The sequence below is a fragment of the Talpa europaea genome (assembly GCF_964194135.1).
Source record: "Talpa europaea genome assembly, chromosome: X".
NCBI lineage: Eukaryota > Metazoa > Chordata > Mammalia > Eulipotyphla > Talpidae > Talpa > Talpa europaea.
In genome coordinates, this window is record NC_140081.1 from 49,704,436 (window position 1) to 49,720,822 (window position 16,387).

General features: G+C 39.6%; 1 protein-coding gene and 1 pseudogene across 2 annotated transcripts in view; one reads left to right on the forward strand and one right to left on the reverse strand.

The window, feature by feature from the left end:
- Positions 1 to 16,387, forward strand: part of LOC311187800 (heterogeneous nuclear ribonucleoprotein A1-like 2) — a 585,205-nt pseudogene that overhangs the window by 501,975 nt on the left and 66,843 nt on the right. The gene's annotated exons all lie outside the window — the stretch shown is intronic.
- On the reverse strand, positions 1,943 to 8,058 carry NEXMIF (neurite extension and migration factor; the record flags this gene model as incomplete). The annotated part of the gene is made up of 3 exons (XM_084259140.1): positions 1,943 to 2,036; positions 2,625 to 7,002; positions 7,980 to 8,058. The coding sequence occupies 3 exons, from the start codon at positions 8,056 to 8,058 to the stop codon at positions 1,943 to 1,945; spliced, it is 4,551 nt and encodes a 1,516-aa protein (XP_084115266.1).

Here is a 16,387-nt window from a genome sequence, read left to right on the forward strand (position 1 = left end):
TCCTATGTTGCATGGCAGCTGCAGAGCAGGAGACATGTTTATCTGGTGCCTTTCAACTAAGTAAATTTCTGGGACTCATTGCACAGAGAGTCAAAGCCTAGGAACGGGCCTGAAGCAGCCTCACAAAATGCTCCTCACCCACTCATCCCCACAGACACACACAATCACACCGTCAAGAACACAGGCTTGTTCATTTTACTACCTAGCTGTAAGTAGTAGAGCAGGCTGGTGAAAAGAATCATGGACTGGGAAGTGTGTATACTTATGTATGTGACAGGCTTCCTTCCATTTCTCTCTGACTACTTTCAAATGTTGCTTCTCTGTTTGTGAATATATTTAGGTGGCAATGACTAGGTAGGTTCATATTTTGCATAAATTTTCCCTTTGAAACATCTTCCCCTTTTTAAAAATTCCCTTTTCCCCCACCCACTTATTCTCCACCCTCCCACCCACAGCCTATATATTCACAAGTTAATAGGTTAGTAACAATATTAGTAAGAATAGTAAGAGTAACAACAACAACAACCAACAACATTAATAATATTAATCCCCTATATCTGTATAGCACTTTACGATCTACAAAGCGCTTTCACATCCATTATCTCATCTGTGCCATAATGCATCAGTCGTTAGACACACAGGCCTTCAACTGTGCAAGGAAATAGATCAAATGTTAGAAGTCAAGTGGTGAAAAAAGGGGAAGAAAAAGTTAGTAGTGAGGGATGTTGAAGCTGTGATTTTTTTTTAAAAAGGGGGCTGAATAAAAAATGAGACTTCAAAAATTCATATAAAAATTGAACTTTAAGTTTAGTGTGTGGCATCAAATGCTAGTCATCCTCAGATTAACTGTGTATGGCCCCAATTAGTTGTTACCACAGGTTGTTCAGGTTATCTGATATATGCACAAAACTCATAGGAGTTGAACTGAGATGCCTTAACATTTTCTTTAAATGACATTGGCATTGCAAGATTAAACACTTAGAGAACACTAAAGCCATGATATGAGTGCACTTTTGACAAAACTGGAATAAAACATTTAGGAAACTACTTAAATAAAAGCAATCTTTGTGCTTCATTTATCTTCAGTGTTGATTTTATAGCTATTTTATAATTTATCCCAGACTATTATAAAATATATAAAACTGAGATATAAAGTATCAGCAATATAACTTTGCACTTTAAATAATTTTCAGCTACAGATTTTGCTTTTAAAAACAAACGTTAAAGCAGCTGTTTTGCTTCCTTGTAAAAGGTTCTGTAAATGCATATACTTGGGTCCCTGATGGACTTAACTGTTGTGACTTCCAGACTTTTCCAACATTTTAACCCTTAGACAATGGAACAAACAAACCTTGGTTGTGCCTTGTTGAACTGTTTACATTTCCACACAGGACAGTAGAGCTTAAAATTGTAAAATAATGCATGTATGCATATATATGTATATTTTAAAAATTCATTAATGAACTTGAAACTGTGGGGTGAATCTGTGAGATGAGGTAAGGAAATTTGGCACATTTCAAACAGTATCCTTTAAGTTTTGGTAAATTGTGTAACACAACCTATTTTTCCACTGTGATCTACAGGTGCTATCCACATAAGTGGGGGTGGTTAATAGCAAGAATCACTGGAATGTTTCTAGTAAATCAATAGGGACAAGCTCCCCAAATACTCACAAGAAAATGTTGATATAGAAGTAAAAATATATACAATACAGTCACTTGTTTGTAGTTTGGCACAATGTTTTCCTTTTTTTTCCCTTGTGGGTAAATAGTGCATAAACTACTTGTGCAACTATATGACTTTTTAAGTCTTTTACATAGAATGTCAGATTAAAGTTTGCTTCCAAAGACTTATACCCATGATTTAAAATTCCTTTCTTTAAGCACTTACATGTCAACATACATACCACAAGGCATATTTTGAAAGAAATAAAACACAAACATCAAATGTCTTTCTGGAAAATGTGAGTCTTTTCTTCAAACACAGGTAAAACCCAAAATGCTGTTTCTGCTTTAAGGAGACTGTAGTCGGAATCCCTGCAGAAAAACCAAACAATTTATGCCATCTTAGTTAACTTTAGTGTATGTTCCACAAAGGGACCATACCATCTAAATTTGTTTACAGCACACTAGATGCCGTATGATGCAGAAAAAGATACAAATGGCAGGGGGCATAGAAAACACTCTTAAATGATGATGTGATTTTGTTCTCCAAATTATGCTCTTTTTGTTTAAATGATCTTGGCTTCTTCTCTACATAACTTTTAAATTCTGTTCAAATTTTTTCTTACTGTGCAGCCCTTCCCTTCCCAAAATCATTCAAGAGCATATTTTCTTTCCTTTTTCTCATATGAAAACTAATGCTGAATAGCAGAAAAGGTAGCCTTGTTAGAGCTTATCCCTAGCCGAGCCACAATAAAATTGCCCTGGCTTTTGGGTGGCTTAAAGGTGTAGGGATTTTCACGCACTTTTTTCTTTTCTGTTTAAGTTGGAAAAGAAGGGAATGGGACAGTTTCTTTCATGCAAACTTCTGCTTTCAAGAGGGAAAAAGTGAGGGACTGAGGGCTTAGCAGCTAGTAGGAAAGCTAAGGGTGCATCATCTCAGCCATTTTGGTGCAGTATTACCTCAGTTTTTCAAAAGAAGCTGTCCCAGCCTCATCCTTGTGGACCTGTTCTCGCTCCACGCGCTTTCCCTTACACTTCTCATCTCTCAGAGCCTTGGAGCTGGATTTGTGACGATATAATTTTTTGTGTGTTGGTCCGTTATTGCCTACATTGCTCAGGTTACTATATTTTTTATCAAAGAAGGCAGAGCGGGAGTCCTCGTTATAAACAGGCATGCTTGCACGGCCAGGATCACCTACTGCTGCTCTCCCATTGCTTTTACTCACACCCTTGATGGACCTGTGATTCTTAGTGGTTCCTGGGGACCCAGTGTTGACCTTTTTTTTAGACTCCTGTGGTGTCCCAGCCAATATTTTGAGGGTTTTTAATTTTAGGCTATTGGACTCAGGGGAGTAGAACATGTTGGAGTCCCCATGCTGCTCCATGGGCTCCCAAAGGGGCTCTATGGAGGCCATCATGAATCTCTGCACATCTGCCATACCAGATGCGATGTTGGACAAGATATAGGAAGGCTCCTGAAATTCCCGTTGGTCATCGTCCAGGAGGCTGTTGGTGTTGGTGCCCATGCTCATGTCACTCCAGCCTGGGCTGCTCTCTTTCCTGAAAGTCCAGTCCCCAGAAAGTCCCTTCTGACTTGGCATTTTCACAGAAGACACAGAGCTACCATGTTGGACGCATTCAGCCGCTGTCTTCCCAGTGGAGGCTGTGCTGTTGATTTGGCCACCCCCACGGCCAATGTCAAGTTGCATTTTCTCTCCATTAATTGTAGCCATGTATTTCCCTTTCTTTGTTGACTTAGGGGCCTGACGGGAGGTTTTCCCAGGTGGCTTTTCAATCCCTTTGTTATTGGCTTTGGGGGATTTTTTCCTGGCATTTTTCTGAGAGGAGCTTTGGTTCATAGCTCCACTCTTGCTGGGTGAACTTTTCTTTCTTGATTTTGACACTTTGTTGTTGGTACTCATTTGACCGGATGGATCATTAAATGTTGATAGGCAAGGGGCTTTTGGAGGCAGGCTGACGGAATCCTCATCATTGAACATATGAAATTGAAAATGATGGTTATTCAAAGTAAATCCATCATCCAGTTGCACCTGTCGTGAAGGGGTACTGCAGTTCCACTTGATTTTTTCCACACTGCTCAGTGGCCCGGAGGCTCCCTCTGGGAAGCCCTTCAGTATTCCTGGTGCCTTGCTACTCTCACATCTGGCAATTTGAGGGGAAAGGTTGGGGGTGTCAGGTGGGGATATTTCTGAGAGGGAAGAGTGGCGGAATTTGTCAGGAGTGAAGTTGGAGATGTCCAGCAGGTCAGTGGACTCTTTCAGTGGTGCTATCTCATCAATGCTCTGCTGGATCACCAGCTTGGGGCTGCAGTGGGCCAGAAAGTCATCAGCGATATCATCATCACCATCCTTTTCACAGGACTTCAAATTTAAGGAGCAATAATTGCTGGAGTTGACGGAGAGTGGGACCATTGAATCAAAGCTAAAGAGACGACCATCATCCATGTTGACTGCGCCCTGTTGGAAAGGAAAGCAGACCTCTCCGTTACTAAAGTGACACAATTGGTAAGAGTCATCAGATGGGAGCTGGGCATCCTGCATGGAGGCATAGAGGACCTTGTTGCAACTACTGCCCTCGCTGTTTAGGCAGACTGGATTGTATGTTGGAGTGGTAAGGTTATTTTCCATGGAGACTACTTGGGAGACTCCAAATTCACTAGATTGGGCTGGAGATATCTCTCTTGACACTTCAGTCATGAATTTCTGGGGTTCAGAAGAAGACTTGTTGGGCCACACATTTTCATAGTTGCTTGATTCCATTTTGAAGTTATGGGGTGACTGCTGTAGCTCTGACTCAGAGGGTGAGGAGAGCATGCAGTCCTGGGCAGGCTGGAGAGGTGCAAATGATTTTTCGGTTTGAGTGAGGCTGCTTTCATTTTGCTCTGGAGAATTGTGTGAGAAGTATGAGATACCAGTATTACTTGACAAGTCAGAAGCATCTAACAATGTCTGTAGATACCCTCCAGGGATAACCGGTATATTGGTGGCAACGTTAGCAGATGACAACGGCATTTCAGAAGAACAGGTGGTTGGTAGGAAGGTAGAATTCTTAGCAACCTTTGCCTCATGAAATTCAGATAGATGAGGACTGTTTGAGGTCCCAGGAACAGCTTCATTCTTTAAATTAGCTTTGGAGGAGTGGTCTTCCAAGAGAGGGCTTATTTGAACCACAGGCTTGCTTTCTTGCCCAACTTTGATTTTCTTGGATTTCAACCGAGCTTCACTCTTAAATTTGATTTTGTTGAGCACTTTCCTTTCTGGCCCCTTAAATTCTGCATCGTGGGCTTTGATTTTCACTGAGTCGGGGCCTGTGATATCATTTAAATGCGGTCCATCTGCACAGTCAGGGGTAGCCAGAGATGCTGACTTCAAAGCATCTTTCAGGCTTCCATCTTCTTTATGACTACTAGCTTGCCTCTGATCACTGCAGAATGAAATCTGCTTACTACTTGCTGAAGTTTCCACTGATGGGATCCTTTGAATTCTGTGCCTGGTGCCAAGTTTAGATTTTCGTTTGCGAGCAGGTGGCAGGAAGGACACCTCAAAGCTACCTGGCTCAAAGCTTTGCTTTTGGCATAAGTGTGTCTTATTGGACTCGGTGTTGCTATTTCTCTGTTTCTTCTTCTTCTGCCAGAAGCCCTTCAAAGGGGCTAGCTTGGCATATTTGTTGAGCTGATTCTCACTCAAATTCACTGTTGTCTCACTAGCATCCACCTTACTCAACTTCACCAGCATGTTCTTTTCACCTTTAAAGCGATTGATTATGATATATTTGATAATGACAGGGGGCTCCTTACGGGTTACTTTTCTTCGCTTTTTAGGACACCATTCATCATCATCTTCCTCTTTGGAACCACCTGGAAGCCATTCCTTCCTCTCACTTACTTTTTCACCCTCTAGTGAGTCAACATCATACAGATAATCTTCACTGTACCTGACTTTTCTCTTGGCTCGCAGCCCATAGTTCTGCTGGGAGGAGGAGCTGCCAGAGTTAGTGTCCCGAGCCATATAGCGGCTACAGTCCTTGATCTCCCCCATGGAATCATATGAGACCTCAACGAAGGAACTGTCGTCACTGAAATTCCCTGATGCCTCCAAGGAATTGGCAAGATGGTCCTGCTTTGGATTCCTAAATTGCCCTACCTCAGTCCCACTGCATGGTTTATTTAAGGCAGATTTTTCTCCATTATCCTTTCCATCTTTTTTCTCTACACCTTTGTCTTCTTGTCCTTCCTCTTTTCCTTTCTTCTTGTCCAAGTTTTTATCTTCTTCCCCCCAGATGATGCTCATGTCAGGGACCTTGAATTGGGAAAGATCGCTGCCCTGCTTCAGGGCCCCACTCTTGGACTCCCGCTTGGGGCAGGTAGTAAAGACAGTGGGAAAAAAGTTGAATTGAGCATCCTCCTGCATCAGAAGGGTAGTCTTGTCTCGAACATTGTCCTGGAAAGACTCATATCGAATTTTCAGGGAGCAGACATCGCTTCCCAGTGTTGACTCGTCATCATCAAACATGTAGTTATCCACGTCTTCTTCAGAGAAAAGGTTGACAGACAGCTCATTCTTGGAACAGAGGTCGAGCAGTTCAATCTTACTTTCACTAATGAAAGTCTCAAAGTAACCCCAATCCTGATTGGAATTTGCCAATAAAGCCTCTTCTGTATTGCACTTATCTAACAGTAATGCCTCATAATAACTTTTCTGAGCTGGGTCCTCCAAGTCGATGTCAGGTTTCTCAGCTTCTCGTCTATCTCCTGCCCTTGATTTATGCAGGGGGAAGCCTAGGAGTTGGTCTGAGAGCAGCTGCTCTCCGTATTTCATGTTTTCTCCAGCAGCATTAATACACTGAATTCCTATATCAGAGACTGCGCAGGTTTCATAATCCCTATTCAGATCACCAACTTTCAGACTGATTCCTGGCTCAGGATCTACTGCATCCTTGGATTCCATGAAGCAGCCCAAGCAAGTCCGGCTTGGCTGCATGAGGCAGTCCCCATTTAGAGCTGACATGCCTGCTGGCTCCATTATGGCAAAAGGAGCTTTCTCACACTCATTGGGCAGTGACCATGTGTTCAGGCCTTTGGCAATGCCAGATGTGAGGGAGATGGCATTCACTGAAGCACTATTAGCAGCATGCTCAGGTGCTTCGATCAGGCCCAAAGGAGATGGAGGGCTCTGCATACAGGGCTTCTTAGAGGGCAGAGGTAGGAGACCCCTGGGATACATCAGGGTCTCTTTTTGTACCACTGGCATAGACTGGATTGGTGCAGCAGCTTCTAGAGCTGCAAATGACTTCATTGCCACATTCTGGTCCTCTGAGTCTAGAGAAAAGGGAAAGAAATGACAGGAATAAAGTTAAAGGTCGTAGACCAGATTCATTAACTCTCTTTCCCTTGATAAGTTTCTGGCATTTGATCTTATTATATAAGCTAAGCCTCAGCTTCTCTACCTTAAGAATTAGAAATTATAAAGTTACAGAACAACCCTGATTTTATATTGAAAAATCACGTGAGTAAAACATTACTTCTTTAGGCTCAGCTTTTTCTTTTTTTATGAATTATTTTATTTTATATAATTCTTACATCATTTTTCATTTTTGCATAATGTATGCATTTTCATTTTGGTTATATTCCCCATACAATTCCCACTCCCTTTTTCTGACCCTAATCCCTCTTCTCCTCTGCCTGCCCCCCACCCTCGTGTGTCTCTGGTTTATAGTTGCTTGTTGATTTTGATTTTTACTTTATTGAAATTAGTCTTTTTCCTGGTCCCTTATTGAGGTTTTCTAAATTCCTGCGATGAGTGAGACCATCTGGTATTTTTCTTTTTCTTTCTGGCTTATTTCACTGTAGGCTCAGCTTTTTCTTCAGACACAAACAGAACCCTTCTCTGGGTGAGGAAACACTCAACTTGCTTCATCAATTGGAAAGTCAAAGCTTTGAGGGTGGGAAAATGCTCAGATGGGATATTTATGGTTTTGAGCTATGAGACTTGACTCTATTCTTCAGACCTAGGTTCTGGAAGCTCCAAGCCTCACCTCAGAGCAGATTTCAAATTCACTGGGAATTTTAAGGAATTTAAGTATTTAACTGACAGAGCCAGTCTTGGAGAGCAAAGGGGTTGGATCAGATACCTCCCAGAGACCCTTCCAGCCCAGATAGAGACTAAAGTTTAGCATTAACATCAATCTCACAGGCATCCTAGACTTAACCTACCCTAACTTTGTGGATACTGAAAATCCATAGTAATAACAGGACTATTGGGAGAGAGACTATGTACTAGAATTAAATTCCCTTACCATTTTCTTTGACCCCATTAATCAGAGTGCTTTCTCCGGTGGCTGAGGCAACAACAGCCTTATCTTGTTGGTTATCCATGAATGTAAACTCTTATTGTCTCATTCCAAGTCCAAATGCTGTCCAACCTGCACATTTCAAATATATATCAGTTATTACATTTGTTTTCGTTCTCTGTATTAAGGCTATTTCAGCTAGAGACATTAAAAGGCTCATTGGAATTTACCTGTTTCCAGATTGGTTTCATTACAACTATTGTCTTTGTTTCATAGTTTGCAGCTACCATTTAAGTAAGCTTGGAAACTTATACCTAGATCTTTCTATCCCCTCTAGGCCATCATATTATTCAAAACCGAAATGTGAGAAAATAGGCACATTTCACACCTTCTTCCCAACAGTAACACATTTAATCTAATCATGGCAGTCAGATTAGGAAGGACTGTAAGTAGAGTCTGGGTTAACCTGAGATAAGAGGTGTTTTCAAGTGGAGATTGGCTTTATTTCTCTTTGCCCCACTCGGCTGATCTGAAACTCTTCAAAAACAAGCCAACTCATACATACGACATATATACACTGCACTCAGATTTTCTCTCTCACTGAGCCTTAAACTGTGACTGATAAGGATAAAAGAGGTAGAGAATTCCTTCCTTGCTTTCTTGACTTTCATGACCTTAACTCTGGTTTTGACAGGTATTCCTCCAAGTCCACAGCAAGATTTTAAAATGTGACTACAAAGAAGATCTGTGAATTTTTACAAGGTCCCAGCACCATCTGGTATTTTTAGGGTATAAAATATATACCCTAGCCCCCCACTTCCTGCCCTCACACCTGGATGGTAGGTAGATGCAAAATTATAGGAGACAAGATCACCTGAGATGGAGATATCGATCACATGTCACTGCAACTCCTATAAATCCCTGTTTATTCCAACATCCCCTTTCTTAGACCTTTGCTTCAGTCAAGTATCCACCCTTTTTTTTTTTTTTAAAAAGTACAGATTACTGATGGCCAAGCAGCTAGTAGAAGACTCAATTGTATAATAATTTGTCCTAATACACTTATATATTATAAAAGGTAGGCACAGTATTGTGACAAGAAGAAGTAATAAGCAGTTTTACATGATTTTAATCTAGAAGATATTTTTTCCTATTTAGGCCTATTTCCTTATATATAAAGTAAGTCTATATTAGGCGATCATTGAAGTTAAAATATGTTAGATTACCTTGGGTTTCTGCTAACATTTATATACCATAGCTCTTACCATTTTATATAACACCCAAAGTGAGAGTAGCCAGTAAGCCACCAATACCAGGAAAAAGAGAGATAGATGCTTACTTGTATTATACAGAAAGACAGACTAGAAATTTCTAAAAGGTGGAAACAAGTGACTAGCAATGGCAAAGTCCCTATCTCTTGGCAAAGGGAGTTCACTTGTGATGAAACTGAATAAACAGATCAAATGGCTGAGCCTGTTCAGAAGACCTGGTGAATCATATGAAATTATACTGTCATTGTGGATTGTTCTGTGCATCTCTCTCTTCAGTAGGGAATTCAATAGAATCTCAGGTATCATTTCACTTCTATTTAAGCCCACTATTAATTCCATCTTGGTAGAGACTTGCTAAGGGGAAAATTATTTGTATATTTCAATAACTTAGTGTCTTATCCCTTTTGCCTAAGGCGAACTACAATTGTTCATTTTTATCACCAGGAAAACCAAGGCACAGAGAAACTGTCATACTGAAGGTCACAAAACAACATAATCTATGAGAGGAACTCAAATCATCTCAAGAGACCAAGCACTTTTTCTTAAAACATAAAATGCTGTCTCTATAATTGTTACCACTTCTAACATTTACCACTTCTAACATCTGGTCATAAAAACACTGTAGAAATGTAAGTTTCCATGTTACTGATCTGTACTTCCACACGTTTTCAGGCAATGAAATAAATGGCTGCTCAGACAAGTAGTGACTATTAGTAAAAATTAATGTACCAATAATATAATCAGGATCATTATCCTTTAGTATCAGGAATTATCCAATCTTGTCAGGCAGGACAAGAACACTGTGTCACGGGATGTTTTCAGGGCCATTGTAACTTTACTATGGGATGTTATTTCCCTGAGAACATACATTTCCTCTAATGGAAAAATCTGATCAAACACCCACGATTTATGGCTCTGATGTAAAGGGGATCTTAAAGGATTGAGAATAGAGGGGAATACACTTGGGCAAGTGCAAAAGAAGAGGTGGAGAGGGGTTTGGGACCTTGAGGAGCTGGGAAGGAGAGAAGGGAATGAATACCCACTGGGTGCTAGGCTGGCTGAGGTTATGTAACAACTCATTTTGCACTTAGGAGAGGATGAAAGAGTAGGGGAAGGAGAGAGGGCGACAGAGGCATTCCAGACAGAAAGTGTCAAATGTAAGAGTCCTCAGAAGCAAAACTAAATGGCCTAGCATATTAACAGAGCAAAGAGGATTAGTGTGTTTGGCAGGACAGGAGGAGGTGACCAGGAGGAGGAGAACAGGAACTCCTTTACACCTTGTAAGGTTGGCTCTACTAGGTTACCATTTTTTTTCAAAAGGGAAAATTGAATATCATGGATAATAACTTATTATCAATACTTTGGGCCTTTGTTCTATAGAATTAGAAGGCCAATCCCTGAGCAACCCTTTAGCCTTTTCCTATGGCTTTTCATACCTCAGCTCTAAATGAGGCAACCTAAAGGTATGTATTTTCCTGAATTTTATTGATTTCTTGGCTATTTATAAAAATGATTTGGGAGAGGGATTATCATTTTTTATAGCTACAATCTGAACAGGTACAGGTTTGCTTTAGTTTTTCCCTATCAATGAGCATGCTGAGGACAACAAATTTTGTAGGGGTTTTGAAATCTATTTTGAGTTAGAATTGATTAACACTTTTCAGATAATGTACAATAAATTTCCTTGTTGATCAAGGTAAATCACACACTATAATGGCAGACATGTATTTTGAATCAAGGAAATGGTCAATTAAAATGGAAAAGTACCCCTCCCGCCTCCTGTTCTCAGTGGGGCCTGAGGAGGGCTCACAGATCCTGTCCAGCAGCCTGTTTCTCAAAAACCTTTAGTCCTCCAACTCAGAGTCTAGATGACCCAAACCAGCATTTGTGTTGGGAGCTGTCCTTGGCCTTTTCCAACTGGAAAAAAAAAAAAAAGCAAGGCAAGAAAGTAAATCATGTTTCTGTTATGGGCCAAGAACAATGCAGTCTTTGGGTTTTGAGTAGTGCTGATTTCTGAGTTGCCAGCTCAATTCAGTCCAACAGATTTGACTAGATGCCACCTGAGATTATGGTACTACAGCAGGCACTGCTGTGGAAAAGACAAGGGAATGAGGCTAGATCCCTGTTCTCAAGGTGCTCGGAGCCTATTGGAGAAAATAAGCAGTAGGCAAATTCTAATAGATGCATAATGTATGGAAAGAGGCAAAAACATTTTTATGGGAGTTCCACATGGACAAAAGTTAGTCTACTTCTAGAGGGAAGGGAGATAGGCAAGGAATATCCTGTAGCAGCAATATTTGAGAGACTTTGAAGGATAGTCTTTCGGCAGTCGGGGATGGGAGGTACAGAGGAAAGGCATTCCAGGCTGAAGGAACTTTATGAAATGCCAGTCTCGCCCACTCCAGTCTATCCTCTGAACAACTGCTTCAGAATCAAAGGCCTGACAATTTGCCATGAACATTTCTTTTTGCGTTGCATGTACAACACCCTTCCTAGTCAATACTCCTCACGTTGTATTGTCCTTTCATTATGTTCTCCTCCTTCCATCCTGCCAAACACTAATCCTCTTTGCTCTGTTAATATGCTAGGCCGTTTAGTTTTTGCTTCTGAGGACTCTTACATTTGACACTTTCTGTCTGGAATGCCTCTGCACCCCCTCTCCTTCCCCTACTCCTTCCCATCCCTCTTTACAGCCTCCTTTTCTCTTCCTTCTTCCTTTCTCTAATTAATTTTTCCTTGACCTCCAATCCAAATTAGTTTCTTCCCTTCTATGTGTTCCCAAAGAACTTTGATCTACTCTTTATTGCCTCATATTTCTTTTTCTTTCTTTATAAAGGATACCCTCAAAAGATGAAGTGCCCTTCAATTCCAGAGGGCCCAGCTTACACAGTGCTTAGAACATGGTGCAGAGCACACTTTGTAGAAGTTGATTATACAATGATGTTAAGTGGTAGGAAAAGATGTGGAGGAATTCAGGGAGGAGAAAGCATTTGGCTATACTATCAGGCACACAGGAAGATATGACTGAAAAAATAAGTTGGAGCTATATTATGGAGGCCATGCACATCTTTATTCAGGAAGACACTGAAGGGCTTTGAACAGGAGAATGCTATATCAGAACATTAGGATCAGGGTGAGGGGAAGAGATAGTGGTGGGGAGATGGGCTAGGAGTTAATGTTAGGTGTGAGAGATCAAGATTAGAATTAGGGAGGATGAAATAGGAATGGAAAGATGTTAGACTTGAATACAACTGTAGAGATGTGTTGTATAGACCTGACAAATGATTTAGATGTGGCATGTGAGTCAGCATATATAGAGAAAGGATAAGTCAGGGAGTTAATAGATGTGACAGATTGGTGTTTGCGGGGGAGCTGGGAGGTGGTAGCAGGTGGTGGGACAAATAGGTAAAGGTGGTCAAAAGGTAAAAACTTCCAGTTATAAAATAAATAAGTACTGATGATGTAATGTACAGGTAAAATGTTTCATGTGCAAAGCATCTTGCTAGATACTGAGGGACCCAGAAAAGTAAAGCGAACACTAATCAATTAAAAAAGTTAGATAGTTGTTAAAGGAGCATTATAGTTGGCTGGATTCTAGCTCAGAGCAATCTCAGAAATACGAATGCTAGGATCTTCGTGAGGATAAAGCAAGGTGAGTAATCAGTCCAATTATCAGGTCCAACATGGATAATGAAGTTGACAAGGGTCTTAGATGTCATAATGGAAAGGAGGCAACTGATCAGGAGGCAGTTACAGATGGGTTATCTATAGGCTGGTTAGGGACTGAAATGGAGCAAGGAGATGGGACTACTATAGCAAACAGGTCCACAGAAGGTTTTCCAGGCTCATCTAGGATGGCTCTGTCTAGTCTGATTCTACCCAGTTCAACTCAGGTCAGCAGAGTGGGTGACAGAATTAACAATAGCACAGAGAGCACTTTCTTAAGCGCAATGCTGCTTGACTAATTCCATTTCCCCCCCCCAAAAAAAACTTTATTGAAAAATATAAAAGACTCAAGTAAATGGATTTACATATTTCATTACTGCTTAAGAAGATACAATCTTACCTAAATTTCTTTTTAAGTCAAGTTTTATTGACATACCATTTCTCTACAAAACTATGTAATTTCAGGAGTACAACTTCACGCCTCAATATGTACACAAGTCACTCACCTACCACCAAAGTTCCAGAGACACTACTCTACCACATAACCCTCTCCATATAGTCCTCCTTCTGTCACAATCCCTTCCCCTCTGGAAACTACCATATTTTTCAGAGTCTCAGTTATTTTTATTGTGTTTTGCAAGTTTGTTTTCTTTGGTTATTTACATTCCACATATGAATGAAACCATCTGGTAATTGTCTTTCACTTTCTGACTTATTTCACTTAGCATAATCACCTAAAGTTCCATGCATATTGTCCCAAAAAGTACTATTTCATCTTTCTTAATAGCTGAGTAGTATTCCATTGTGTACATATAACACAATTTCTTTACCTAGCCATCTGTCTATAGGCATTGAGGTAGAATCCATGTATTGGCTATTGTGAATAATGCTGCAATGAACATCAGGGAACATAAATCTTTTCATGTCAGTGTTTTCATATTCTTCAGATAAATACCTCAAAGTGGTACTGCTGTATCATATAGCATTTCTATTTTTAGTTTTTTAGGAATCACCATACCATTTACACAGAGACTGTACCAATTTACATTACCATCAACAGTGGACAAGTGTTCCTTTTTCTCTATACCTTCATCAACATTTGTTTCCAGTCTTTTTGATATGTCATTCTTAAAATGGTGAGGTGATATCTCACTGTGATTTTGATTTGTGTTTCCACTGTCACTAAGTAATTGTTGAACATTTTTTTTGTATGCCTTTGGGCCAGCTCTATGCCTTCTTTGGAGAACTGTCCATCTTGGTCTTTTGCCAATTTTATTTTTATTATTGAAGTACCATTACTTTACATATTTGCTAGAGTTTTGACAATACAGGATTTCCCCCTTCAGATATAGTCACCATAGAACTCCCACCATCAAAGCAGCCATAGTCCTCCAACATATTCCCCCCCACCTCCAACTCCCTGTTTTCACCCATCTCCTGCTCTTCCTTCTCTGAAAGTCAAATAATTATGGTCAGTTTTCATGGATTGGTTTTCAAGTTTGTCTAATGCTTTGTTTGGTTTCTCTATATTCCACATATAAATGATACCATCCAATATTTATCTTTCTCCTTTTGGTTTATTTCACCCAGTACAAGCCCTTCCAGCTAATATCTTCTTCTAGTCCATAGGTTTTCTTTTAGTTTTTGTGGTAGTTTCTTTCATGGTGAAAAGGCCTTTTAGTTTGATAAAATCCCATTTGCATATTCTTGGTTTTGTTTCCCTTACCATTGGTGTTGAGTCCCTAAATGTATCTCTGAGGTTGATGTCCAGGAGTGTGTCGCCTATTTTCTTCTATGTATTTTATTGTCTCTGGTGTTCCACCCAAGTCTTTAATCAATTTTGAATTAATATTTTGTGTATGGAGTTAAAGAACAATTTAGTTTCACATTTTTTGATATGGCTGTCCAGGATTTCCAACACCATTTATAGTAGAGGTTTTCCTTTCTTCATTGTATGGTCATGTCTCTTTTTATCATAGACTAACTGTCCATATAAGTGTGGGTTTTTCTGGGTTCTCAATTCTATTCCATTTGGTCCATGTTTCTGTTTTCATTCCAATACCATACTGTTTTGATTACTACTTATGTGTAGTATAGTTTGAAGTCAGGGAGAGAGAGACCTCATTTTTTTTGTCTTTTCTCTCAGGATTACTTTATTTGGGGTCTTTTGTGGTTCCATAGAAATTTTAAAATTGTTTGTTCTGTTTCTTTGAAAAATGTCATTGGAATTTTGATAGGTATTTTTTGAATCTGTAAATTGCTTTATGGCCATTTTAATGATATTTATTCTTCCAGTGCATTAACATGGGATATTGCTCTATTTCTTTATGTCTTTTATTTTTTTTTAACAGTCTTGGAATTTTCAGTGTGCAGGTCTTTTATCTCCTTTAAGTTTACTCCCAGGTATTTCATTCCTTTTGGCATGATTGTAAATGGGGTTGTTTCCTAATTTCTCTTACCTCTAATTCATTGTATGCATATCGAAATGTAACAGATTTTTGTGAATTAATTTTGTATCCTGCCACTTTACTGTATTCATTATTTCTAGTAGCTATTTGGTGGAATCTTTAGGGTTTTATACTTATGTCATTTGCAAATAGTGATAGTTTAACTTATTTTCCACATAAACTTCTTTTATAACTTTTTCTTCCCCAATTCCTCTAACTAGGATATCTAATTCTATGTTGAACAGTAGCGTTGATAGGGATATACTTGTCTTGTTTCTGATCTTGGGGGAAAGGCTTTTAGTTTCTCACCATTGAGAATGATGTCTGTGGGTTTGTCAGAAATAGTCTTTATCCTTTGAGTTCTTTTTTAAATCATAAATGGTTGATGGATCTTGTCAAATGCTTTTTCATCATCTATTCAGATGACCATGTGATTTTTATCTTTCTTGGTTTTGAAGTAGTGAATGACATTGATTGATTTGCATATGCTGAACCATCCTTGTTTCCTGGAATGGGTCCCACTTGGTAATGATGGATGATTCTCTTAATGTATTGCTGAATTTGATTTGACAAGGTTTAGTTGAGGATTTTCTGCATCTATGTTTATCAGTGATAGTAGCCATAGTTGTGTGTGTGTGTGTGTGTGTATGTGCACGTGCATGCACTGTCCCTGTCCTTGTCATGGGATCAGGGTAATATTGACCTTGTAAAATACTTTCCAGAGCATTCCCTCCTTCTTTTTTTTTTTTTAGATTTGAGAACAATAGGTATTAGATCTTTTAAAATTTGATAGGATTCTTTATTGAAGACATTTGGTCATGGACTTTTGTTCTTAGGGAGGTTTTTGGTAATTGGGCTGTTCAAGCTATCTATTTCATTCTTATTCAGTCTTGGAGGGTTATATGATTCATGAAATTTTTCCATTTCTTGTAGGTTATTCAATTTTGTTGCATATAGATGTTAATACTAATCTCTTGGGATCCTTTGTATTTCTGCAATATGTGCTGTACCTTTGCCTCTTTTGTTCCTA